The following is a 27572-nucleotide window of genomic DNA, read 5'->3' as shown; positions in this document are numbered from 1 at the left end:
TAGACAAATTGAATATAAATAAAAATAGAACAACAACAACACTATTGACCAGGTGCCTAAACATTTACCCAAAACTTTACTACGATTGCAAATCAACAACCACAAAATGGTTAAAATCAAAAAGCTGCGAGGAAATAGAACACTTATAAAATTAACAAAATACTATAACTTACTAGAAATTCAGACATCAACTTAGCGCCGGTCGCCTGTCTCGCCATGCCTGCCTTAACGACATCATCCGTCGGGCTTTAGTCAGCGTCAACGTGCCAGCTACATTGGAGCCGAACGGCTTGGCTCGTGACGACGGCAAAAGGCCCGACGGGTTGACCCTCGTGCCGTGGGAACAGGGTCGGCCTCTAATATGGGACGCAGCTTGCGTAGACACCCTCGCGCCATCCCACATTTGCGGCGTTTGCCGTAGAAACCTTAAGTCCTAGGGGGCCGGAGGCCTTAAAACTTTTTCAAAAATTAAGATATTTCCTGATCCGCTCCACTGGTCACCACAGGGCTGGCTTGTTCCTCGCTCAGCGCATTGGAATTGCAATCCAGCGAGAAAACGCGGCCAGTCTTGTGGGCACACTACCAAATGGCAGCGGCATAGGAGATATTTGTACATATCATTTAGGTCCCATAGGTTAAAATAGGTTTAGTTTAGTTTTGTTTTTTTTTTGGTATAAATTTTAGTTTTGTAGGTAGTTTCAATTTTAGGTTACATTTCATTCTAAGTTTGTTATTATTTAAATAATTTATTCCTTACATTTTATTGAACAATTAAAAGTTACTTACTAAATACATACACACACACACACACACACACAGTTACTGGCTCCTTTATTCCTTTATTTACTACTGCATGTCTGACAACCCCGATACTTACCTAACTCAATAAACAATTTATATATATGATTTTAATTGTATACATATGTTATATTATTAGACTTACTTAAACTAGTACTTAAAAAAAATCGTGTGACAATCTGTTAATTAAGGAAGAGCGGTGTTGCTCAACACAGGATAATTTTGCTTACCAGGCAGCGCTATCCCCTACTTTATAAACACCTAATATATACTATTTTAATTTTTAATATGAGATTGATATTTTTAGGGTTCCCTAGGTATCCCTATCTCAAAAGAAAAATACTAGGGAATGCAACCCACGTAAACGAAATTTATAAGAAATGCATTCAAGTGGGAGTGGAGTAGAGTGGAGAGGTCTTCAGGAAAAAAAAGTTGTGTGGTGCGCAAGTCCGACTCGCACTTGGCTGGCCTGTTTCTTTTTTTTTCGGTTTTTGTGTTTAATGTCGACTTTAGATGCAACTCTTGAGGAGTCTCGATCGGATTGCTATAGTATTTTTCACATAGCTTGGGCACGGTGACAGCGGTGATCTCAATACATATGTGTGTTTTAAGGTTATTAATTGTAAGATTACAGTTGTCACCGTACCCAAGCTATGTTGGTATGAAAAATACTATACGTTTTTTTTATACTACGTCGGTAAAAAAACAAGTATACGGCCTGCCTGATGATAAGCAGTCTACGTAGCCTATGTACGCCTGCAACTCCAGAGGAGTTACATGCGCGTATGACTATGACCTATATATAAATGAATTATCAATCATTTTACTAGCTTTATTTAACTTGCAATGTATGCTTGTTGTTGTTGTTGTTGTATGCTTGTTTAGTCCGCCATTTGTACCTTCATGTATTGTGCAATAAAGATTAAATAAATAAATGTATGTATGTACGGGACAAATCTTGCAAGTAAAATTTGACCCACTTCCCGGTTTTAGATGAAGCTGAAGATTTGCACACTGTATGCAAATTGGGTGACAATGCAATATTATGGTATCAACGAGCTGATCTGATGATGGAGACAGAAGGTGGCCATAGGCACTCCGTGAAAAAACAACGCAAACTAATTGTGTTTGGGTTTGTTAGAATCGTCTTGATGAGTATTAGTTGTCCGTGGTAAGAAAAGTTCTGTCAGCGCTAAAAGCTTGTACTAAAAATTAAATGTTTACCAAAAACATATTATGATTATAGATAATATAGGCCATTTTTATAACCGTCTACATAATGGTAAATGTTCATAATGTTAAAGTCACACTGAAAAGAATAAACAACAGAAATATACACATCTTCTTTATTTGTTTTTCATAAATAATACAACTTATATCTTTTAGCCCTTCGACCATTATATATTAAAGTGTTCATCCAATATTTCATTTCTAAACCGACTTTAACGTTATTATAAGTGAATAAGTTTATGTGCCTTATAATTGCCTAAAAACGCAAACTTCTTCAAGCAATATTCGCATGAGTATGGTTTTTCACCTGTGTGTACCCGCCGATGGTTGTTCAGAGTGCTCACCTGCGTGAACCGCTTGCTGCAGAACTCGCACTTGTGCGGCTTCTCCCCCGTGTGAATATACCCGTGTATCCTCAAGTTGCTCGAGCTCGTAAACTTCTTCGGACAACTCTTGCAAGAGAATATTTTCTCACCAGTGTGAGTTCGCTGATGGATATTGAAACTACTTATCGTTGCAAATTTCTCGTCACATAGCTTACACGAGAATGTCTTTGCACACCTTTGAGTTGATTGATGTCGTTTCAAATGACTAGGTGTCGCAAATGCTTTATTGCACACTTCACATGATATTTCCCCGGCGTGAATTCGCTTATGTTTCTTCAGATAGTATAAAAGTGCGAATTCTTTGCTACAAATTTCGCATGTGAATGGTTTGTCTCCTGTGTGGCTTCGGATATGACTTTTTAAATGTTCAAAATCGTCGCACGTTTGTTGGCAAATTTCGCAGGTAAATTTCTTTGCCCTGGTAGTGCTTTGAGTGACTATATTAGGGTTAGGTGTCGTCCCGGGCAGACAGATCACCATGTGGCGGATCAGACTTCGTTTGTGTGCGTATGCTCTCCCGCAGTTGTCACAGACGTTCTCTGCGTTTTGTGGAGAGTCTGTGTAAGTTTCCTGTAACTCCTCTTCAGAGTTTGTGGTGTCGGCGGCGTCGTGATCGCAAAGCGGGAGTAGGAAGGGGCGGGATTTGTCTGAAACATTACAGAAATTGACTATTGACAGGGGGAGGGGGATTGCTAGAATAAAAAGTAACTTGACAGAGAGAAAAAGAGAGATTTTTTTTTCGGGACGAAGAAGAAAATTTCGGAACAACAAGCTAATACTAGTACTTAGAACGGAGCATATTATACATAACTGAGCATAACAAAATGAAAAAACAAATTTAGAAAAAATACTTAGGAATTTATTAAGTTTGCCAAAAATTTCATTTTTAAAAACACACTTATTTATTGCCATCTGACCTTCAAAGAGAATTTGAAATAGAGGTGGATTGTCAAAGTAAACTTTGTAGCCACAATAAATTTAATGCCATCTTTCGACACATTATAAAAAGATTTAGAATGCCATTTGATTTTGATCCTTATTCTTTCACTGATATGTGTTATATTTGTTGAATATCAACAAGTGGCGCCATCCACTAGAGCATAGGCACTTCCCCTATTATAATATAACTGCTGTTACTACCAGCTCACTCACTCACTTTTACACTAATCAAATAAACACACACACACTTATGATAAACTCAAATAAAACAAGCACATACATACACCTCAGCAAAGCCATGCTGTTCTTTCAACCGACTGGTTCATGCCATAAAAGTAGCCTATTATTATTATTGACATTTATTATGGTGACTTATAACTCTAGTCCAATCAAAATATGACTTGTAACACAAATATTTTAAATGAAATAGACGAAGTGGAAGTTGCGGTTTCTATGCAGTGTGACATCCAGGACTTACATAAACACGTACCATATGAAAATTCCAATTTAGCGATCTGCTCACAAAATATTAGGAGTGTGTATAGGAACCTAGATGACCTCATGTTGAACCTATCTGAACTTAATCATACGGTCGACATTATTATACTCTCGGAATGTCACCTAAACCAATATAAACCAATTCCCCAAATCGATTCTTACTCTACTATATCCACAGTCAATAACGTAAATCAATGTGATGGAGTGGTGGCCTATGTGAAAACTCAACTTAACGCTCAAGCTATAGAGATCAAAATAGAACAAGCTACATGCATACAGATAAAACTTAAAAATATTGTCATACTAGGTATATATCGAAGTCCCTCAAACTGTAACGCAATAGACTTTATCAACTCATTGAGTAATCATCTTGAAAAATTGACAACATTTAGCAACATTATTATCACGGGGGACATAAATATTAACCTCATTCCTAAACAGCACGAGTCAAATTATGAAATATCTAACAGATCTAGCTATCTAAATATGCTGTCATCCCATGGTATCCTACCTGGGCACACTTTACCTACCAGACAAGGCAGTTGCCTGGACCACTTTATGCTGAAAATACAATCCCAAAAATCCACTGCATATGTCACTATTCTTAACACTTCTGTCACCGACCATTTAACACTTCACTTAACGCTAACGTACAATAAACCTAATGAACGAACTCCTCGTAAAAAAGTAACCATTAATTATGACAGTGCACTAAAAAAGCTTCTGGAAAAAAACATCGACATTCTTCTCTTATCCAATGACCCATATCTTGTCACAATTCAACTTATAAACAAGATTAGACAATCTCTTGATGAAAGTAAAAATACTAGACCTATACCCAGAAGTCAACGAATAATAAAACCCTGGATGACCCCTGGTTTGTTGCGCTGCATTAGGAACCGTAACAAACTACAACTCAAATCGCGACGGGAACCTCATAATGAAGTTCTCAAAATCACCTACAAACGATACCGCAATTTTTGTAATGATCTAATAAAAAAAATCAGGCGCAAATACGAAAAAGAACAACTGGCTAAATCATCTAAAAACTCTAAAATGCTCTGGCAGACAATAAAAAGGATAACTAATTACAAATCTGATAAAACAAAAAATACTGATCTACTAAACACTAAATCATCTCCAACATCCTCTGTTAACTATGTAAATAATTATTTTGCTGGCATTGGCAAAACACTGGCCGAAGAAATCCTAAGTACTTCAAATAATCGATACCTAAATGTTCATGCAGAAAAAAACCTGCCCGACTGTACCACTTCCTCACTTGTTTTCCTGAACACTGACCCCCAGGAAATACACTGTATTGTCATGGGTCTCAGAGCCGATAGCGCCCCTGGGTGGGATAACATACCAACTAAATTCCTGAAACACGCCTGTACTGTTGTCGCCCCTATAATTAGCCACCTAGCAAACCTCTGTTTTGAAAGAGGAGTATTCCCCGCCCCACTTAAACAATCGATTGTGACACCAGTGCATAAGAGTGGAGAGAGAGATGACGTAAGCAATTATCGACCCATCTCCGTGTTGACTGCCATATCTAAAGTTATAGAAAAACTAATAAATAACCGTCTAATATCATATTTAAATAAATTTAGCATACTCTCCGAAAACCAATTTGGTTTTCGGCAGTCCAGATCCACAGAAGATGCTATACTATCCCTTACATCTTTAGTTACCGATAAAATTGATAAGGGAAAGAAATGTCTCGCTATATTTTTAGACCTAAAAAAAGGCGTTTGATACCGTGTCTCTCTCCACTCTTACGCAAAAAATGGAACGAATTGGCATAAGGGGTTTACCTCTTAAATTGCTGAATGACTACTTGCAGGGGCGTACGCAAAGGGTGAAAATAGGAGACTTCATTAGCAACGAAACGGATATAACTTATGGTGTCCCCCAGGGAAGCGTTCTGGGGCCCACGTTATTTCTTATTTATATCAATGATTTGACGAATCTCAAACTACAACGTGGGCACATCGGCTCTTATGCTGATGACACAGCTATAGTGTTCGATGGAGAATCCTGGGAGTCAGTGTTTAGAAGTGCAGAATCAGGCCTCCGCAGAGTGGCAGTATGGCTTAGAAATAACCTTCTTACGCTTAATGCCAGCAAAACTAATTATATATGTTTTAGTAAATATGACAGTTCGCAACCTAATGTTAACTTAAAACTAAAAATACACATGTGTAACCAAGATGATCCTTCCCCCTGTGTATGCATTGAACTGGAAAAAGTTAAATTTACTAAATATCTAGGTGTACTACTTGATCAACGCCTGTCATGGCACATGCAACTCGAAAATGTAAACAATAGAATAAGAAAACTTAATTGGATTTTCAAGATTTTTAGATATATTACTACTAAGGAACTACTGAATCAACTTTATATAACATTAGCACAACCTGTCATGAGCTACTGTATTACTGTCTGGGGTGGCGCTGCCAAAACAAAATTTTTGGAGGTTGAGAGAGGGCAACGCTGCCTGCTTAAGGTGATGTACTCAAAACCATACAGGTTTCCTACAAAAGAACTATACGAAATTAGTGACCAATTAACAATCAGGAAACTGTATGTTTTGAATACAACGCTCAGGCTACATAAAACCCTAGATTTTAACTCTACTATTGAAACTCGTCGACGTCAAAACAGTGTTGCCCCCTTATCAAGCTATAAATCTATGTTTGGCAAAAGGCAATATAAAGCGCAATCGGCATACATCTACAATAATATAAATAAGCTAATTCATATCCATCCATTACTGTTGTATAAGTGTAAGATAGAACTCACAAAATGGCTGAAACAACTAAGTTATGATGATACGGAGTCATTATTGTACCACGTGAATTATTAACTATACGTAATATATAGGCTGAACACATACATTAATCCACACACACACACACACACACACACACACACACACACACACACACACAAATATACGAATGTATATATGTATATATATACATTCGTATATTCACTCATATATTCATATATTAATTAGGCTAGAACATAAATCAAATAGCATATATATATATATATATATATATATATATATATAATAAATATAGCTATAAATCTTTCATGTACTTATGGAATATTTCCCTACTACTAAGTAAAAAGACTGTATGTTATGGAGGAGCGGGGCATCCTGATACAGGTTCATTCACCTAAAAGGAAGCTCCAACCACTTATGTCAAATTGTAAACCTTTACTTTATAAGGAAAATAAATATTTTTCATTTTTTCATTTTTTTTTTTTTTCATAGGCCAAAGGTATGGCGACCAAAACAAGCCATATGAGACCTGTCGGCAACGCGCATGTGGCCTGGCAAGCCTGGCCGTAGCTTATGGATGCTGGCGCATGTGGCAAGCATCCATGAGCTACGGTAACTGCTTACCCTCAGGCGGGCCACATGCTTTTTTGACACCGACGTGGTATTAGACTCAATCTCGGGCCTATTTTTACAAAACTTGACTACGTCTCCTTTTGTTACTTCGGCCCATGATTTTTAAGAACCTAAGGAATCGTGCATGAACTGTAGGGGGCAGGACAGGAGCCCCCTTTCGATTGGCGCGAAGTGCAAATGTCGAGTTTAAGCTTCCAATTACAATTACATTACAGATGGCAGAATTTACAATGCACATTTACACATGCAATTTACGTGAACTGTAGAGGGCAGCACATGGTTCGGCGTTAAGTGTCAACGTACAGTTTATGTTACCGTTTCAGGCCACACGATGGCAGACCCTCCAACGCGCCCGGTATTATGGTATATGTTGTAACAAATACTATTACAAGCAAGTCACCGTGAATGCTCTCGATCTCGACGGGCACGAGCACACACTCGGGCTCCACGGCCACCTCGAACTTGAACTCGTCGGCTCCCTTCGACCCACTGTCCATCCTTAAAGGGTCTTCTGCCTCCTCATCTGCACAAAAAATCATAAGTTGTTGATGTAAATTAAAGAATGAAAAAAAAAAACTTTTTAACAAAAAAAAAATTACCGCCGATAAAAAACTAAAAGGCAATAAAAAAAAACCGGCACTAACACGAAACTAATCGACCGACAAAAAAACAATAGCGCACTGAAAAGAAAATAATGATTTAGTCTTCAATAACGCAAGTGAATACCTACCCTACAATTACAATTATAATCTATTTCTATACACTTTCTATTATACCTAATACAATCACTAGGCTTATGTCAATTTAATTACATCTAGAAAGTATGAACTATATACATACTTCTGAAATCAATCACACAAATCTGCGTATTTATATATCTACAATCTGTTATTTTTGGAGTCTGTGCCAGCCTCAAACAAACTTGAGCACCTCCCGAACTTCCGTTTTTTACGCTTCACTAAGGTGCTCAAGTTTGTTTGAGGCTGGCACCGAGATCCAGGTTCCAATCAAAAAATAATTATCAAAATCGAACTACTCTGTAAAAAGTTATGCCTGGTCATACATAAAAAAAATATACGCGTCGACTTGAGAACCTCCTCCGTTTTTTTCGTCGGTTAATAACCACAGACTACCCAGACGCCACAAGGTCAGCGCGGGGCCACCACACATACATGGCAATTGGGCCATTTTTAATCCCCGACGCAAAAAGAGGGGGGTTATATGTTTGCGCCAATGTTTGTCTGTGGCATCGTAGGTCTCCAACGGATGGACCTATTTCGATGCGGTTTATTTACGTGAAAACGAGTTTTCTTGCGGTGGTGCTTAGCTATGTTTGATAGAAAACTGTCCAGCAGTTTGAAGAGCTCTTTTAAAAAATGATGAAGGCTTTTTTTGGCATAAAATAATATATTACCTCTGGAGTTGCATGCGTCCATAGGCTGCGGTGACTGCTTACCATCAGGCGGGCCGTATGCTTGTTTGCCATCGTCGTGGTATTTAAAAAAATCGGACACTGTTTGGGCTGCCGCGTTCCTGCAGTACTCTCGCCATGTTCGCAGTAGCCAGAATCCCTGAGTGCTTTGCAAAAGTACAAGCGCGCATTGCTTATATTTTTATATAGGTGGCAAACGAGCTGACGAAGCGCCTGGTGGTAAGCGATTACCGTCGCCCATGGACACCCGCAACTCCAGAGGGGGTGTAAGAGCGTTGCCGGTATTTGAGATGTGATTACGCTCTTTTCTTGAAGGCGCTGTTATCTTTTTCTCTTTCAGTTTATTCTTTTTTTGTTCCCTCATGTCGGTCTACCGTAACATTAGTAAAACCTAATATATTTAGAAACTGGCTTTCCGTGCACCAATACGGGGAAAAAATAGCAATAATGAACTATTTTAATTGTTCTACTTCTATTTTAGCTTTAAGTGTTTCTATATCTAGTTTGATGTGGGTGGAAATAAAACTTTATGAAAAAAAATTCTCAGTTGTTCTCTTGGGTAAAGAGAGAAATAAAATCTCAACGGTTATGGTGGTGGTAGTGGTAACAACGTGGTGGTAACTAGTGAGAATAACCCGTTAATTAGTTCCATGTCAGTAAATTAACTGTGCTTCTATGTGTTCTATTATATGCTGAAGGCAAAATTAAAGATATGGCTTTCAAATCAATGTCAATTGGAAGGAAAGTAGGTAGGCGTGTGCGGTTACATATTTTAATACACAATGTATCAGTATGTATCTATGTATATATTTGTATTTATAGTATGTATTATTATATTTATGTATATGTAAGTATTTTGTATATTTATATAGGTATGTCGATGCACTTAATGCATCATATTTACTTATAGTTAAGTTTCTAAGGTTAGCTGCTTCTTTTCAATCTTGCCATCTTGTACAAATCTTAGTTTGACTAAGAAAAAATCAATCTATGAATAAGAAATTTTGACATCCTAATTATTATTCTAGTCCATTTTATTATGAATCTGACATATTAACTTATGAATTATTTTTATATTCATTATTTCAATTAATGTAATTTTAATATGAATCGTGATTTCATTGTTGAAAGTATTATGTCAAGTTTCAAGTTTCTTTATTTGGCCAAGTAACAATAGAACGTTACGTCTAGCATGTCAAAATACAGGTCATTGCTAAAACTAATCATGCAATGTCTTATTAGGTATATAGGTAGACAAAATTATATAAATCAAAATATATTAAATGGTAAATGATCAAATACATCAATATAATACAGTATAAAAGCACCTACGCTTAGAATTATTTTACATAATAAAATCATAATTTTTCATTTTATCTGTAAATTCATTGATGGAGTAAAATGGACTTAATTGGAAGAAACGTTTAAGTTTATTTTTAAATTGTATGCATGTTAAATTATTTATGTGTAGAGGCAATAGATTGTAAAGGGTAACTTTTAGGGAGATACCTTGCTTAAATGTTTTTGCTAGCTTCGTCGAAGGAACGCATAGTTTATCCTTATTACGCGTGTTATATGTATGAATGTCCTTCCGTGTTTTAAAATCATTTTTGCTTCTGTGGATTTCTAACAGGCTATTAAATATAAATAATGAAACTACTGTCATGATTCTACTTTTTATAAAGAATTCTCTGGCTGTACTGCCTTGGCTGTAATGTCGATATTATGAATTATTTATATTATGTTTGGATTTGATTTTAATGTACTTTACTTACTAACCCCTAGCTATAACGATGGTACTGACAATGCTTTATGGAATTTAGAAGGTTCTGAAATATTTTTTACTACCATTTCCTATTTATCTCTCTCAGTTGCTCAAAGGTTAACTGGAAGAGATCCCTTAAAGGGATGAGTTCGCCTTTGTACAGATTCATTGTATTCTCCCTGAGTTATGTATTTGTTTTATGCAATAATGTGTTTTACTACTACTACTATTGTATTATTATATGGGTTGTATGAGTAGAGGTGATCTGTACGAGCTCTTACCTGCAGTGCAGTCCACAGGCAGCTCTACGCACCCTGGCTCCAGGGCCACCTCATATTTAAACTCATCTTCAGGGCCATTGCTTTCTGCAATTAGAAGTCAGGACAGTCAACTTGCAGGTATGGAGATTTTAAGGAAAGGGTAGTTTCCATTAAGTATTTCAATTATTTATTTATTTCGAATCTGTAATTAATATACACCGTGTTTTTTATTCAATTCCGTTAACTTCTAGGTATGGATAAGTATGTTAAAGGAAACTAAAAGTCATAGTTAATTTTTTTTCTTATTTTTTATAAAAAGGAGTTAAATGTTGTATATAGCATTGTTGTACAACCAAACAATTGTAAAAGTTGACATATCAATGGAATTTCAAACATTGATCATCCGAGATAGTACTCATGTTTGGTAGCAAATGTATATTAAACTCGTATCAAACACTTACCAATATGTAAATAGGCCATAAGGTAAGTGAACACGCTCGTAGGGGCCCTATCAGAAAAAATAAATTATTGATGATCACCAAAATGGTGTCTTTGAGAAAGTAACTTACTAATTAAAGCTCAGGAATGCACCCTTGAAATTAACGAAAAAAAAAAACATGGTGTATGTATCACAGGTTTGAATAACCTGATCATCTTTAATTACAGATGAGAAAAATATAAGGATAAAAAACCTTAATATAAAAGATATTCTTTATTTTTTGTATTCTCAAATAAACTGTTTGGTTTTGGTGTCAGTTCTGTTATCAATTATGATTGACTGTAACATGACCTCACCTAAGGCAATGTTTTTCAGGATAATCACTTAAGAGTAAATTATCAGAAAATTTCTAAATAAAAATGGCAAAATTGGGTGTAGGGTGATATAATTTCTATTGCCCATAGGGCTCAGGCATATCGTTGAGAAAAATCGTTTTTTAATATTTTATTAGATAACAAAAAATAAGCTATAATTAACACTTATCAGTTATAAAAAAATGTTATGAAACAAAATTCCGTTTTTTTTTTCAAATTTCATATCCGTATCGTATTCTGCTATAGGATAATTACATTTTGTTAACAGAAAATTATCACAAAAGACATATCAAAAATTTTGTGTCATGTCATACATTGCAAGTTTAAGTTTTACGCACCAAGAATGTATAATAAAGTAGGCTTTTATTTCAAGATTACCACTATATTCAAAATATTTGTATGGTACTATAAATAGTAAACATATGTGCCTAAATGATAAATAAATTCATTTCCTAAATATAGTACAACTTTTCGAAAAAAAATTTTTTTGTTTCTTTTCACTCTCCTGCAAACGAATGTATGTAGCGTATGGCACAAACATATTCTCACCCAATGATATAAATATATAGTTAAACTGGGGTTATTCAGGCCTACTCTATTTCGCAATAATAGTATTTTAATACAATTGTGATATAAGAGAGCTTTTCATCTGAAGCTTGCTGAGTTGCCTAAGTAAGGTACGAATTGAAAAGCTTGATTATATCACTATTGTATACATACTTTTTCTGCAAGTTACCTAAATAAGTATCTCAGTAGACAAAAAAAAACCGGCCAAGTGCGAGTCGGACTCACGCACCGAGGGTTCCGTACAAACCTGTTGTTGTTGTCCTAAGTTCAAGTCTGAGTTCAAGGGAAGTACCATGCCCATGCGGAAATTTGCGGCATATCTTTTGATTGCGTTGGCTTAGAAGTTTGTTACCTGTTTGTTTGTTGTTTGATACCTCCATGCGTTCCTGAGAAAAAGGGTCTTGACAGACAGACAGATGGACGGACGGACAACAAAGTGATCCTATAACGGTTCCGTTTTTTCCTTTTAAGGTACAGAACCATATATTTTAATATGTTTGTAGGACTGTCATAGTACACTATATAACTAAAAGATTAAATACAAGGAAAATTCCACCATTACCTGGTTTTAACCATTTATAAATTGGAGGCATTGTGATAATGCAAGCATAGATAATAAACTTAGAGAGAGCACTTGCGCGGCTTGCACCCTTATTTAGATTAATGGGTATACCAGACCATCGAAGTGCCAAATTAATAAGATTTAACTGTGATATTCTAGTTATTATCATAAAACTGACCTATCATAATTACACATTCGGAATTCTCCACGTCCACCGCCTCTAGTGACATAATGTCTCGACCTCCTACCGTCAAGACAATATCTTCGTTTCTCAATGTCTTGAAAATATTCGGAAGGTAAGCCTGGGCTGCTGGGTTAGAAGCCTACATTCAACAGGCTGTAATAATAAGCTACGTTTTAGGCAACAGTACTGAACGACAACAGTAATACGCGGAGCACGATACAATGAAAACTTGATCGATTTGTCGAGTTACAAAAGTAGTACTCTATGTTAACCACGATATTATATTATACTTGTGGAGGCACAACTTCTAGGGCTTTTACTAGTAGAGCCAGTGTTAAGAAGAGTATTATATTGTAACTACTTGTTTATTTTAACGATAAAATATATCACTTTCCTACCGATTTTGGGCTGGCCTGTGTATGACGTTAATGACATTGACAGAAACTCAGTGCTGCCAGACGAATGTACGTTCGGATACGTGCATGAAAAGCTCAGAAAAGGCCGAAGAGGTATATAGTCTGGTAAACACAACTTGTCAATCAGTAAGAACCTTTAAAAATTATACTCATCCCTTTCTTTAAAGGCCAATCCAGGCGGGACTATTTGTCGCCAATCTGATAAAATTATCTGATAAATAATTCGATTCTAAGATTATAGGCCAGTCCAGACGGGGTGATCAAGTCGACGGATTCAATCAGAAAATAAATTATATATATATATATATATATATAAATTATTTTAATATATAAATTATTTATTTTCGTAAAATATACAGGTGTTTATAAAGTAGGGGATAGTGCTACCCGGTAAGCAAAATTGGCGTCAGTCTCCAATTTTAGATTTATGGTGATATTTTATCAATCTAAATTTTAAAAAAATGTGTCCAATCGCACCTGATTTGATCAGACAATTTAATAAGATTGGTGAAAAATTGACCCTCACCTCACAGGCGCACGCCTATAGTGCATCTATAGGATCCTACCATCTATGACGCAAAAAATCCAGTAATTATACTATGGCAACTTTTAATTTTCGACTGTCAGCGCCTCGCCCTCGTCAAAATCTAACGTCAAATTTCTTTTGTACTTTTGTAGCGTAACCCTATGGCGTAAATTTCTTATTTTGTTTATTATCCCGCGAATTTCCATCACACAAGCAACAGTATTTACTAAAGCAATCTCGCCAGAAACTATACGTTCGCTATACTGTGCTGAAGCTATTGTAGTCACAGCGTCCCGACTCCCAACGCAGATTTGTGCCTGTGAGGAACATAGATTACTGTATTGTTTAGTAAGGTGTAGAGGAAAGTGGCAGTGGTATGTCGTTGGAAGCGCGCGTAAAGGAGGAGCCCCAGGACTGTACGGAACCGGGTATGTGTCGCGAAATCTTATTCGTGTAATGGTGTTACTAGAAACTAGAATAAGTTTGTCTTGGCGAGTCGTTATTAAGGATACAAATCCAGGTAACATTGTAACTATGGTTCTATACTGTGATAAAACTAAATTTCAAGTTTTTCAAGGGAGTTCGGTTTGGCACTTAATTACGAAAGGACGTGTTTACTAGTGCGCCTTACCTGCTACTCCGTTATCGCGCCGGCCGGCCGCCTGGCTATTGTTTGCGCGCAGATTAGAAGCTATTGAACGGGAATATGAGTGAAAATAGTTTGTCCAGTGAACATGTGGATAGTGTGTTTTGTGACAATGGATCTGAGCATAATAACAAGTCGTACTCACAAGATGATGCCATGTTAAATGATTGGAATGCCGAGAACATTTCAGTAGCTGACATTCAATCACCTATTCTTCGTTCCCAAAAAAGGGTTAGGAATGGCAGTGAGGAAACGGATGAAAATGAGGAGGGGGAATTTAAGTTAGTCGTAAGAAAAAGGAGATCAAAACGTTTAATTCGAAGTCTCTCATGATAATTTGCCGGGCAGTTTGTTTACGAATAATAAAGGCACTACAAAGATCTTACCTCAGGAAAGACAACCTGTACGGCAAGACAATATAGAATCCACCGACAAAACTTGCGAGGTCTGTCTTACGTCTAAAGATGAATTGCCTAAACAAGTCGGTTTGGCAAAATTACTGAGATCGGAAGGAATACAGAATATTCAAAAAATTACATATAAAAATTCGTTCAAGGTATTGATAAGATTTAATGATAAAGAGAGCGCTGAACAACTTGTAAAATCAACTAAATTTAATGATTCCGGATATAGGTGCCAGCTAACGAGCGAGTTAAACTTCACGTATGGTGTAATTAGACAAATAGAATTAGACGTCACAGAGGAGGAAATAAAGAATACCTTTGAGTGCGAACACAAAATAGTGTCAGCAAGAAGACTAAAACGCCTAAACGAAAACGGTACTTGGGTGGACAGCGAAACTGTAAGATTGTGTTTTATGTCACCTACCTTGCCAACACGTGTATATGCATATGGATATGGGATAAAAGTGGAGTTAAATTACTTTCCTGTCACCCAATGTTCGGTTTGTTGGAAATTCGGTCATGTAACGAGATTGTGCTCAAACAAAAAGAAAGTATGCCCCAAATGTGGGGGTGATCATGTCAACTGTGAGACCAAAGTCTACGTATGCGTCAACTGTAAAGGAGGTCATATGGCACTTCATAAACAATGTCCGGCATATCTCAAAGAAAAATCAATTCGCACAATTATGACAGAGAAAAATTGCTCATATCGTATAGCATTACAGACCATACTAAACCAGGATGAGAATCATTCAAAGAAAACTCCCGAGAACAAAGCCGAATTCATAGCCGATCAAATTCAGGTACCAGGAACATCTCATTCTCCATCCACAAAATACAGTGACGCTCTTATAAATAACGGGAACAGAACCAATACAGACTCAGAAATGGAACACGATGGGGATGAACCGGAAAAGAATAAAACAAAGAACCGAACACAACCTGATACTAAACAACAACAAAAAAAAAAGCCTACGAGGCCAACTTTATTAGAACCAAGTGGATGTGAACCAAAAGTCGAATTAGACAAAACAGCTACAAGGGGAAAAAGTAACACGAAAGAAAATAACACTCCACGTCAAGAAAATAGGAAAGAAAATATAGATTCGTTATCATGGGTTCTATTCCTCAGAAAGGTTAAAAATATTTATATGTCACAAACATCATTAGAGGAAAAGGTAAAGGAAGGTTTGAAACTGGTTATGGATGCCATTAAAATGTTTGTTTTACATTTTCTGTCAAATAATGAGTTTTTGAATTGTATAGTTACTAGTCTTTTCAATGGATAAGGAGCTCATATTAAATATTGTACAATGGAATGCACAAAGTGTTCGACCGAAACGATTACAATTTGAAGCAATTTTAAATCAAGAAAAAGTTCATATTGCAATAATAAGTGAAACCTGGTTGGAGCCTGAATTGGAGCTGACCTTTAGTGGTTACAACGTATTTCGCTGTGACAGAGACGATGGTTATGGAGGCGTAGCTATTATAGTACATAAGTCCATTCAATCATATTCAAGTACCAGTACATTCATTACCAATAATTCACAGATTGAAATTTTGCATGTGAAGATTACAAATTGTAAGTATCTAGAAAATATACTGTCAATATATTGTCCTTCGTCGGTACACACTACGCAGAGCGATTGGGATGGTATTTTCTCAAAATTTCCGAAACTGTCATTGATAGCCGGAGACCTAAATGGTCACCACACTAGCTGGTCCTACAAAAACGACAACAGAGGTAGACAATTGGCCGATTCAGCGCTTGAACACGGCTACATTCCGTTGAACGATGGCAATCCTACGAGAATTAAATTAGTCAATGTTACATTACAAGAATCATCGCCGGACGTAACCTTTGTATCCACTGACATAGCTATTTATTTTACGTGGAAAGTTACAAACGAAAATTTAGGTAGCGATCATTTGATAATTAAATACTCTTTAAAGTTTAATAGGGCGCGAACATATACTTCTAGACGTAATTTTAAAAAAGCTGACTGGATGGCATACAGATTATACATTGAGGAACAATTAACAACACGGTTAACGGAAAACGAGGACATACAAGGTATGTACAATACATTCTTAGAACTTGTAAATGAGTCGGCCAACAAATATATACCCCAAATTAAAATAAGTAACGACCCCACTCAGCAATTTACGCCGAAACCCTATTGGTCCACCGAATTATCTAAAATTGTTGCACAGAGACGGTTAGCGTTAAAACTATTTCGTAGAAACCCTACACCACAAAACCTAAATATATTTGAAAAAGTTAACTTAGAAAGTAAAACACTAATTAGGCGGGCAAAAAATAAGTGTTGGCACAAGTTTTGTACCGATTTAGGCCAGTCTACCACTGCGTCAGAAGTATGGCAAAAAATGCGTTGGGCAAAATGTTCCAGAAGTAATACTTTTACAGTGTCTGACGAGAAAAAAAACGAGTTACTTTGCAGTTTAACTCCAGATTTCGTGATGCGTCCCAAACCCACGTTTAAGTCAAATAATGAATTGTTAGAAAAAGAGTTTAATTTTCATGAACTAATTTGTTGTTTAAAAAAGAAAGATACTGCGCCCGGAGAAGATGATGTAACCTACTCTATGATATTTAACCTACCCATCTGCGCTAAAAGATATTTATTGATGTTATATAACCGTATGTTTATTAACGCTTATATTTCGGAGCAATGGTGCAATATACAAGTGATACCTATCCCCAAACAGGGACATCAAAATAACATGGAGGTCAAATTGCGTCCCATATCCTTAATATCTTGCATCTGTAAAATCTTCCATGCTATGCTAACGAAGAGATTAGAGTGGTACACCGAAAAACATAAAATTCTAGCAGAATCTGTTACAGGCTTTAGAAGGGGACAGTCCTGTATCGATGCCTTAGTCCGTCTCATTACTTATATACAAATCGGATTCGCTGAGAAAATGCCAACCCTCGCCTGCTTTCTTGATATAGATAATGCCTACAATAATGTGTTAATAGAAAGAATCGTAACAACATTAGATGACTTATCTGTGGGATCAAAATATTGTAAATATTTATGGGAGTTTCTTAGTAATAGAAAAGTGAAAATAAGAGGCATGCATGATATAACTAGACGCTGTAGTAGGGGTCTAGCCCAAGGCGATCCAATGTCTCCAATATTGTTCAATCTCGTCACGCATAAAATAGCCCAATATACTGAAAATGTAATATTATCGCAGTACGCAGATGATTTAGTGATATATAACAAGTCGTATAACTTAAGTGAAAATATCATGTATTTGCAAGTAGCACTTAATAAAATTGGGGCTATCTTAGAAAACCTAGGTTTAGAGATTTCTCACGATAAAACAAAGAGTTGTCTATTTCACCGAGGGCACCGAACACCACACATAGATTTGACATATAAGAATGAAGCAATCAGTTCAGTAGTAAAAGTCAAATACTTAGGATTCTGGTTAGATAAATCGCTACTTTTCAATATCCACATAAATGAGACAAGGGCTAAAGTGTCTAAGCACCTAAACATACTTAAAGTTTTAGCGGGGCCGTCGTGGGGAGTACACCCCACGCATCTAAGGAGACTGTATATAGCACTAATTAGAAGTAGGCTTGATTATGCGTGCTTTATGTATGATTGTAGTGCTAAATCTCATGTAGAAAAATTAGATAGGCTACAAAATCAGGCATTAAGAATAATTGGAGGATTCATACGAACGACACCAATACATGTGATGGAGACTGAACTAGGTATGCAACCCTTGTACTTGCGCAGAACATTTTTAGCTACCAAATATAGTTTAAAGTGCCTTTCCTTCTTAAATAACACAACTTTAGAGCTTTTAAAATCACTTAATTTGTCAATTCAAAATAGATATTGGAATAGAAAAAAAAAGCCCCTTTTAGCATTAATTTACAATGATATTAAATCTGAAACAGTATCTGCATCAAACCCTCTTAAAATGTTCACTTTAAATACATGGGTGTCAAATATAAATACAAAAGATATTATAGCTAGTAATTTAGACTTAGTTGATCGCTCCAAGCAAACGTACGATTTCCGGGACTTGAAAAACGTTGTTTTATGTGAATTAAATGAGAAATATAGTGGTTGGCACAAAATATATACAGACGGATCTAAAGACGTAAGTAGTACAGGGGCCGCATACCATGATCCTAAGAATAACGTCAATAGTACATATAAGATAGCATCAGAGATATGTATTATGTCAGCGGAACTATTTGCAATTTCAGAAGCCGTGTCTTATGCGTGTAACTTAAAACTGAAAAATGTCGTCATATTTACGGATAGCAAAAGCGCGTTGCAGCACATAGCTCGCTGCACCTCTGGATACAGAGGCACAGCGTTAGCTTACACTGTGTTGCATAAATTAGATACGATACCCACTGACATGACATTGAAATTGCAGTGGGTCCCCTCACACATAGGGTTAAGAGGTAATGAGGAGGCCGATACCCTAGCAAAAGACGCATGTACAAAAGGCGCGGGTGTGTATATTTTTCCAGACTTCACTGAGAAACTACTTAAGTATAAAAGAAAAACTCATTATGTCTGGAAAGAACACTTTGATGAACGTTCCAAAGAAAAGGGAGTGTGGTACAAGACGATGCAATCGGAACCTCCTCATATTCCTTGGTTTACTAACAGTAATTTAAATAGACAGTTACTTAAGATTGGTTTAAGAGTGCGTTCCGGGCATATTCCGTCAAAAAAGTTTGCTTACTTGATGAGAAAAGAACCATCCCCAAATTGCGAAGTTTGCGGTTCCATGGAAGATGTGCAACATATTTTGACGGACTGTGCACGGAATGAAAACGATAGACAAGCGTTACTAATTGCCCTTAAGGTAAATAGATTGGATATAGGTGCTTTTCAGAGCATCTTAGCTGTACCGACATCAGAAGAGGCTAAAAAGATATTTTTATATGTACTAGACTATTTTAAAAGGTACAAGTCCCGTAACTAGACATGTAAGAATACTAGAATAAGGTACGATGGGGCTGGCATAATCATGTAACTGATTTAAGTCCCTAAATAATAAATAGAAAAAAAAAAAAAAAAAAAAGTTTTTCAATACTTTTACAAGTTATTATGTGTAAATCAGGCATAATAATAATATGCTTACGCTTATCACGCATCAAAGTAATTATAAACTAATGAAATGCGATGAGAAGAATTATGTTAAGAGAAATATTTTATTTTTTTATTGACGACCGGTTTGGCCTAGTGGGTAGTGACCCTGCCTACGAAGCTGATGGTCCCGGGTTCAAATCCTGGTAAGGGCATTTTATTCGTGTGATGAGCATGGATATTTGTTCCTGAGTCATGGGTGTTTTCTATGCATGTATTTAAGTATTTATAAATATTTATATATTATATATATATTGTTGTCTAGGTACCCTCAACACAAGCCTTATTGAGCTTACTGTGGGACTTAGTCAATTTGTGTAATAATATCGTATAATATTTATTATTTATTTATTTAATTATAAAATATGCGAAAAACAATTCTACAATATGATTTTGATACCTTACAAAATGAACAGACAGACTTCAGATTTACTACTCTTAGGGGCCCTACTAGGCCTGTTTCACAATGTCCAAGTAAAGTCCTGAATAAGCTACTTGCCATTAAATTAATCTGATGAATAAAGCCATCATTGGCATCATTAGGTGTAGGAAGTTTTATCTGGAAGTTGACACATTCACTGCCAGGAACCCACCTGGTGGGCGCTCATGAACTTTGTTCAGATGCCGGACAACCCGCTGGGCGGGTTGTTTTGTACACAGCTATAGACCACCAGTTTCTGGGGTAGTGCGTCGTTTTTTGTCTGGCAGTAAATGTGTTAATTTGTTAGTTAGCTATCCAATACTTTACTTGGACATTGTGAAACAGGCCAAATGTAGCAAATATCTTCAAGTAAAGTTGAAATTTTCTACCCTATTTTTCTAACCTTCTTGCAGAATTTACTTTGCATAAATAAAAAGTGTCTTATGTCCATTAAAAAAGAAAACATTAAAATTATCCACATACATTCAACTGGTAATATTGTATTATTTATTGTTCTATCAATTTACTTAACTCTAAAATAATGTTGACCACCTAAAGGGTAAAGATACTTTCACCTTTTATTGACCAAAAGATACCAGCATATAACCGTTTATTTCTATTTGTCACAATAGTCCGCACGCACCTCATTATCAAAATTGCAGTTCATTGAAAATAGGTTTTGTACACAACTAAGCTTTGACTAGCATAAAATCATAATTTATTTTTACTTTAACTTGTACAAGGTGTTTTTTTTTAACTCTGGTTTTTTTTTAAGCTTTGGGGTATGGCTAAGTACAGGGGTGTATTTCGTGCCCCAGGCCAATCATTTTTGCCGCCCCAGAAGTCAAGGAAAAAAAACGATTTAAATAAGAAAAATACAAAAAAATTGCCCGCCCCTAGTGGATTGGCGATCCGGACTATGGCCTGCATGGCCTTAGGGTAAATACACCCATGGCATAGTTTATTATGCAAAAATAATAATTTTCGCATGAAGTTATTAAAAGCATTGTTGTAACAGATATTATTTTTAAATCCACCAAACAATTGAAAACTATGAAATTTCAATTATCAATCGTCCAATACAGTACTTGCGTTTAGAAGCAAATGTTCATGTCATACTAAATACTAATCAATATGTAAACAGGCCCTGAGGCCAGTGAACACACTTGTAGGGGACTTATCAGATAAAAACAAATCATTGATTGTCTCCAAAATGGAGTTAATTAGAATACCGATTTCTTCGAGAATGTTCCCTTTCCCTCTAAGAAAGAAAGCACCTTTGAAAATAGCAGACTTTAAAAAAACACTGTGTAGGCGTTTAGTAATTTAGCATTTAGGATTTGAAATATGTTTTAGTATAATATAATAATAAATAGTTTAAGGAAAGTTTAGCGACAGGTGGCAAAGTTAGGGTATTTTAGAATTTTATTATCTATTTCATTGGAGGGTGACTGCTATAGTTTTTGGCCTCTTCATAGTAATTGGCCACAAGGGAGAAAAAAAAGGCAATAGAAGTCTATTGTCAAGAATGGCCAATAACTATAGTAGTCACCAATACCAATCGGCAATCACCCAATCTATTACATATATATTTATTGGTCAAATTATTGTATTGAGTTAGGGTTTCCTACAGTCGTTTTACTGACCCTTATTGATTTTCAATGAATTGCAACATTGATAATGAGGTTTGATGGTATCTCTTAAGGCGCAGGGTAGGGCCAGGCATTCTCCATACAAACCTTGTGCAAGTTTTATTCATTAGTTTTGGCACTATAGCATTTAATTTCATTTTTTGCTTGTATATATTGGTTATACGCAGAACGTGATGTAGAAATTTTTCTTTATTTAAAAAAAATAAAAATACAAAAATACAAAAATAAAAATTAAAACAAAAATAATACATCAAGCCCTAGTTTACAGAAAAATAAGCATATATACCAAAAATAATAACTGTAGCGCAAACACAAACGAAGAAAAACACGCTCAAATTTTGTATGGAAAGAGCTTGCCCTACCCTTCGCCTTAAGGCGTGTCTCGATCTCATTGTTCGACCGCTACAAATCTGTATTCTGGCTCGCGAGACATTTTTGACATCTTGAACTAAAGTTAGTAAATACTTTACGGGCAGGCTCATTGCTGCACTAGTATCATTTCATGCATCATTGTTTAATGATATGTTGCGATAATCAGTACATTTACTGTACATGTTGTCGATGTACGTTTCAATGAACGAAACTTATGACTATGGCATTGGTTTTACCTATTCAGTAAAATACTTGAGTTATAAATGTAACCACTTGTCAATATCAAGTAAATACCAAATTAAAATATTAAATATTGTAATAAAATTTTCTTTATTTTTTTCGTACTATAATTGTATAGGTACACAAGCTATCTCTGGTAATAAAACAAAAAATCCATTAACCCGCATGTCGTATCAATGTGGTTCAGTGAAGGGGACGGACTGAAAATCAGCGCTGCGCAGTCAATTTGTAATAAAATGGCTGACGCAGCGTATGCTGAGTCCGTTCCTTTTGCCGCGCATGCCTATTATTATTTTTTTAAGTGAAACATTGTATTTTGTGTGGCAATAAATGGTTTCCTATTCTTATTATTCTTATTCTTACTGTTCCATAGAAACCCTTTTCATTATCCATGTCTGCGGCCGCGCGAGCCATCTGAAATATATACACACACATCTGTCCCAACTGCGCGAAAAAAACACTGAACGCTCCTTTGCCGCGCGGCCAAAAACCAACAATTCATAAATGGTTCGAGCACGGGCTCGCGCACCAATGATCGAGTCGACTCGCGCGGCAGCCCGGTATCCATGGCGCGCGGCAGCCCGGTACCCATGGCGCGCGGCTGCCGCGCCATCCAATGTTCGATAGTTTGCCGCGCGATATCGAGAGTATCGCCGAGACGCGGCTTTAAGCTTCTGTGTCCTTGGCCTTTATTTTAAACAGTGTTGCAACGAGTTAGGGAAAGATTATTTCTTAAAAATTTTAGCCTTAGATTCTGATTTAATACATTTAATAAAAAAATTATCCTATTCTATTTGGCAGTTTTCGTAAAGGTGGAAGTGGAGTATGAGGCCCCAGATGAGGTGCGTGTGAAGGAGGAACCCTTGTATGAAGACAGCGTTCCGTATGGTGAGGACAGTGTCCCCTATGATGGGACAGACGAGTCGTCCGGCCTGTACTCCGATCGTGTGGTCAAGCTTGAGGTTCCAGAGCCGGAGCACTCGCAGTCTGATGAAGATTATAAGTATGGTAAGACGCTGTATATTGTGACAATACATGTGTGCAAATACATACACATCCCATAACTTTAACTCACACGATTCCTGAAAACATACCAAACAACAAACAACATACCCACCATAAACCATACTAAAATCATGGCGGGGAATAAAAAATTATGTGAGACTGTGACAAGGACAAACAATAATAACGCTTTCTCTGCTATTCCTACTGAAAGTTCCATAAGAGCATCTCGTTCAGTTATCTCGCCTCTCCCTCGTTCCATCTCTGTATATGCACCGTTGTGATCTTCTTTTACCACTAGCACTGTTGCGTTTGACCCCCATCAAACTGGGACATGGTCATAAAAAGTATATAATAACGTGGCAACGCTGTCTTGGCGTTATCGTTTATTCGTTTACTGCAGTCATGTACTCGTACAACGCATTTTGTCTAGGACTTATTACTATGGTACATGAACCTGAATAGGGCAAAGCAATTTTCTACTTATATCTAACACGTAATTTACAATAAAAAATATCAAATCGTAATACATTATTAAAATTACAGTTCTTACACGCAAGTAACATAAAAGTAATTTTAATTTTTAATGTCAATAATTTTATTAATTTATTCATACCTGTCAATATTTGTGTCAAATTTAAGTAATAGTACCTGGGCGACCGAGCTTTGCTCGGTTATAACTATTTATTGTAATATGGTGGTCTATAGGTGATAATCTTAACTACATTTTTTTTATAAAATCAAACTTGTCTAAAACAATAAAAATTAAAAAAATAATATATAAACTTGAACATATAAAAAAAAACAAAAGTCAGTCACCGGGCGAGATTCGAACCCGTAACACTCGTTTAGCAGTCCGCGTCTTAACCCGCTGGACCAGACTGACAGTGGCCGGCAACACGAAATTAGCGACCATATTCTACGTCGAAAGAAAAACGCATGAAAACTCGAAAACACGCGTTTTCCCAAACATAAGACTAATCTAGATAGATTGTATACCCCCAAAAACCCCCATATACCAAATTTCAGCGAAATCGTTACAGCCGTTTCCGAGATCACAGAAATATATATACAAGAATTGCTCGTTTAAAGGTATAAGATATAGTACAATACAATTTATATAGAAATCATACATTGGCGTCGTTTAGGTATTCATAAACAGTATAATAGCATTTTTCAATTTGTTTATATATTATATTTGTGTATATATCATTGTCTGAGTACCTACCCACAACACGAGCCTTTTTGGGCTTTTGAGCTCACTGGGGGCTTAGTCAATTTGTGTAAGAATGTCCAGTAATTATATATTTATTTATAATATGAACAGAGTGTTGTTTGGCAGGTGGAGTGGGGATTTCGCCCGAGCAAACCACCGATGGGGCTGCAGGAGCGCCCGGGGGGAGCGGGGAGCGGGGCGAGCTCATGCTGGTGCTGGAGCCCCTCACTATGCAGGTGCACGCCGAGAGGGTCCACACGCAAGGTAACTAGTGTTGGCTCGCACTTAGCGCCGATCGGTGGCAGGTGTGTCCTTAACTACTTAGGTGCACTTGGAGGGTCACGCCGCGAGGATATGAGAATCGTGAAATAAATTTACTCCTGGGCCCATACGTTTCGTCTGCTTGGGGCTCTCAATGTGTACCATTCGATTTATTTTCGCGATTTTGTGGTTAGTCCCTTGGGGAATTTGTTTATTATGACCATCTTAACACATTTTAACAGTCGGATCACGGCCTCAAACAAAACTTTGGTATGGTTAAGTACGTTTAGGGAAACTAAATGACTTTTATATATCTTTTTTTTTTATAAAAAGTATCTAAATGCTGCATATAGCGTTATTCTTTAGGTCCCGGTAAGACACGACACGTTGCTACAAGTATTGTATAATACAAAATAATGAATAGTGAATCATTTTTTCACCTTACGCCCACGTGACGGTAGCGAAACTGCCAAACCATATATTTTGACTAAGGTGTAGAGTTTGTGAAGTCAGGGCTTGTAGTAGTTGTAGTGCTTGTAGACATGGGTTAACTCTTTGCTTATCATGGAGATATCATGATTTTGCTTAATAAATCAAAGTCTACCACAGTTCGCATGACTTGTTTCAGAGGAAGGGAGCGCGGGGGCGCTGGTCGAGCGACGAAAACCGAAGAAAGAGCACATATGTCTACTATGTACCAAGAACTTTAAAGACTCCACCAAATTAAAGGAACACATGAGATGCCACACCGGTGAGAGGCCCTACCCCTGCAACGTTTGTAAGAAAGGATTCATCAAATCCGGTGATTTGAGAAGACATGAGCGCTCTCACACGGGGGAAAAACCGTATTCCTGCAAGATATGCCAAAAACTGTTTTCTGAATCGACCACTTTACGAAGACACGAACGGATTATGCATGGCGAGAAACCTGAAGTCTCACAGGTGAAAAAATACAAACGATCAACCAATATCAAAGAAGATGCGACGGCCAATGTGGGCGACAAACCCTTTGCCTGTGAAGTATGCAAGAAATCGTTCATTCGGGCCTGTGATCTAAAAAGGCATGAACGCTGCCACACGGGTGAAAAACCATATTCTTGTACGATGTGTGATAAACAGTTTTCAGAATCGACCACTTTAAAAAGACACGAGCGGCAGCACACCGGAGAACTGCCGAGGCCACGCGACAGCCTAGAGGCGAGTATAAGAGCGCGGACGTGCCAAATATGCGGAAAATTGTTCAAGAAATCGACTATATTAAAGAACCATATAAGAATCCATACAGGGGAGAAGCCTTACCAGTGCTCAATGTGCGACAGATTGTTCGCACAACATTCCAACTTGAAATCACACGAACGAACGCACACCAATGAAAAACCCTACATCTGTCAAGTATGCAAAAAGCAGTTCTCACAACATAGCACTCTGAGGAGACACGAGCGTACCCACAGGAACGAGAAACCATACTCCTGTGAGATATGCAACAAGACTTTCACACAGGGCAGTACTGTAAAGAGTCATATGAGAATACACACTGGCGAGAAGCCATATTCGTGCGGGGCGTGTGCCCGGGCGTTCACGACTTCGAGCACTTTGAGGAAACACGAACAAACTCATACAGGGGAAACGAGCGGCGATAGTTAACACGTCGCATTATTACTGCGAAAGCTGCGGACTCGAGTGCGCCGCGGTCGGTGCGCGCGCAGCCTGAAGCGCAGCAGGGGTACAGTGCTATCTACAATTAGAAAAAGTAAATTGATGTGCGAGTGATCAATCCAGGACTTTAGTACTTACAACTACTTTTTATTTAGATTTAGACATTTAGATTCCCAAGATAACTTCTCGAGCTGCTGTCAAGTTACTTTCTCTAATTGTGGTTTTCACTGTCAACTAGTCACTTCATAAATATGGTGCGAGAAGAACGCCAGTGAATACCGCAATCGATTATTTATTATAATTGAAAAATATCATGAATAATGTTTTTTATTCTAATCCATCGACATATATACTTCTAGAAAAATATCTGTTCAAACCATAGAATAATGAAACAAATCTTTAAATGGAACAGAATCCTATATTTAATATTTATTGATTTAGGTATATTACAAGTATTTTGACTTATTATTAAACCTTTGAAAATGGTACAGGAGCTTATACATGTAGATTAAAGGAAAAAAACGGTAAAGTGAGCGTGAGTGTGAGAAAATTTAAACCTTTATAAAACAATTGTTAATCTTTTACTATTTATAAGACGAGAAAGTTTAGTTGATCAGTTCAGTACAGTACCGCCTTTAGCCAGATTCTGTTCACTCCCCTAAAGGGTTCAATGTACTCACTGCGAGGGGCGTACTTAGGCGGGCAGTATCGATACGGCTTCGGGGTTTTAAAACACCCAA

General features: G+C 36.9%; 2 protein-coding genes across 4 annotated transcripts; one reads left to right on the top strand and one right to left on the bottom strand.

The window, feature by feature from the left end:
* Positions 1-2130: 2130 nt before the first annotated feature.
* LOC133533450 (putative zinc finger protein 833) lies at positions 2131-13273 on the bottom strand. Of its 2 annotated transcripts, XM_061872433.1 has the most exons (4): positions 12856-13273; positions 10757-10840; positions 7679-7801; positions 2131-3061 (listed from the first exon to the last, which is right to left on the bottom strand). In XM_061872433.1, the coding sequence occupies exons 1-4, from the start codon at positions 12905-12907 to the stop codon at positions 2250-2252; spliced, it is 1071 nt and encodes a 356-aa protein (XP_061728417.1). In that variant the 5' UTR covers positions 12908-13273; the 3' UTR covers positions 2131-2249. The 2 variants fall into 2 exon arrangements, with proteins under 2 accessions (XP_061728417.1, XP_061728418.1); XM_061872434.1 differs by lacking the exon at positions 10757-10840 and having other exon boundaries at positions 12856-13272.
* A 629-nt stretch (positions 13274-13902) lies between these two features.
* Positions 13903-27153, top strand: LOC133533452 (zinc finger protein 271-like). Of its 2 annotated transcripts, none has more exons than XM_061872436.1 (4): positions 13903-14231; positions 23499-23705; positions 25087-25179; positions 25805-27153. In XM_061872436.1, the coding sequence occupies exons 1-4, from the start codon at positions 14180-14182 to the stop codon at positions 26818-26820; spliced, it is 1368 nt and encodes a 455-aa protein (XP_061728420.1). In that variant the 5' UTR covers positions 13903-14179; the 3' UTR covers positions 26821-27153. The 2 variants fall into 2 exon arrangements, with proteins under 2 accessions (XP_061728420.1, XP_061728419.1); XM_061872435.1 differs by having other exon boundaries at positions 25042-25179.
* The last annotated feature ends 419 nt before the right edge of the window (positions 27154-27572 follow it).

This window comes from Cydia pomonella, unplaced genomic scaffold, assembly GCF_033807575.1.
Source record: "Cydia pomonella isolate Wapato2018A unplaced genomic scaffold, ilCydPomo1 PGA_scaffold_166, whole genome shotgun sequence".
Lineage (NCBI taxonomy): Eukaryota > Metazoa > Arthropoda > Insecta > Lepidoptera > Tortricidae > Cydia > Cydia pomonella.
The sequence above is the reverse complement of the archived record's forward strand: the minus strand, read 5'-3'. Positions and strand labels throughout refer to the sequence as shown.

Coding starts and splice junctions, on each gene's coding strand:
- LOC133533450 (XM_061872433.1), bottom strand. CDS start 12,907: ATGTCACTAGAGGCGGTGGACGTGGAGAATTCCGAATGTGTAATTATG. Junction 10,841..12,855: donor CGAATGTGTAATTATGATAG/GTCAGTTTTATG, acceptor TTCTAATTGCAG/AAAGCAATGGCCCTGAAGAT. Junction 7,802..10,756: donor GCCTGTGGACTGCACTGCAG/GTAAGAGCTCGT, acceptor TTTTTTGTGCAG/ATGAGGAGGCAGAAGACCCT.
- LOC133533452 (XM_061872435.1), top strand. CDS start 14,180: ATGTCGTTGGAAGCGCGCGTAAAGGAGGAGCCCCAGGACTGTACGGAA. Junction 14,232..23,498: donor CCAGGACTGTACGGAACCGG/GTATGTGTCGCG, acceptor TCTATTTGGCAG/TTTTCGTAAAGGTGGAAGTG. Junction 23,706..25,041: donor TGATGAAGATTATAAGTATG/GTAAGACGCTGT, acceptor GTTGTTTGGCAG/GTGGAGTGGGGATTTCGCCC.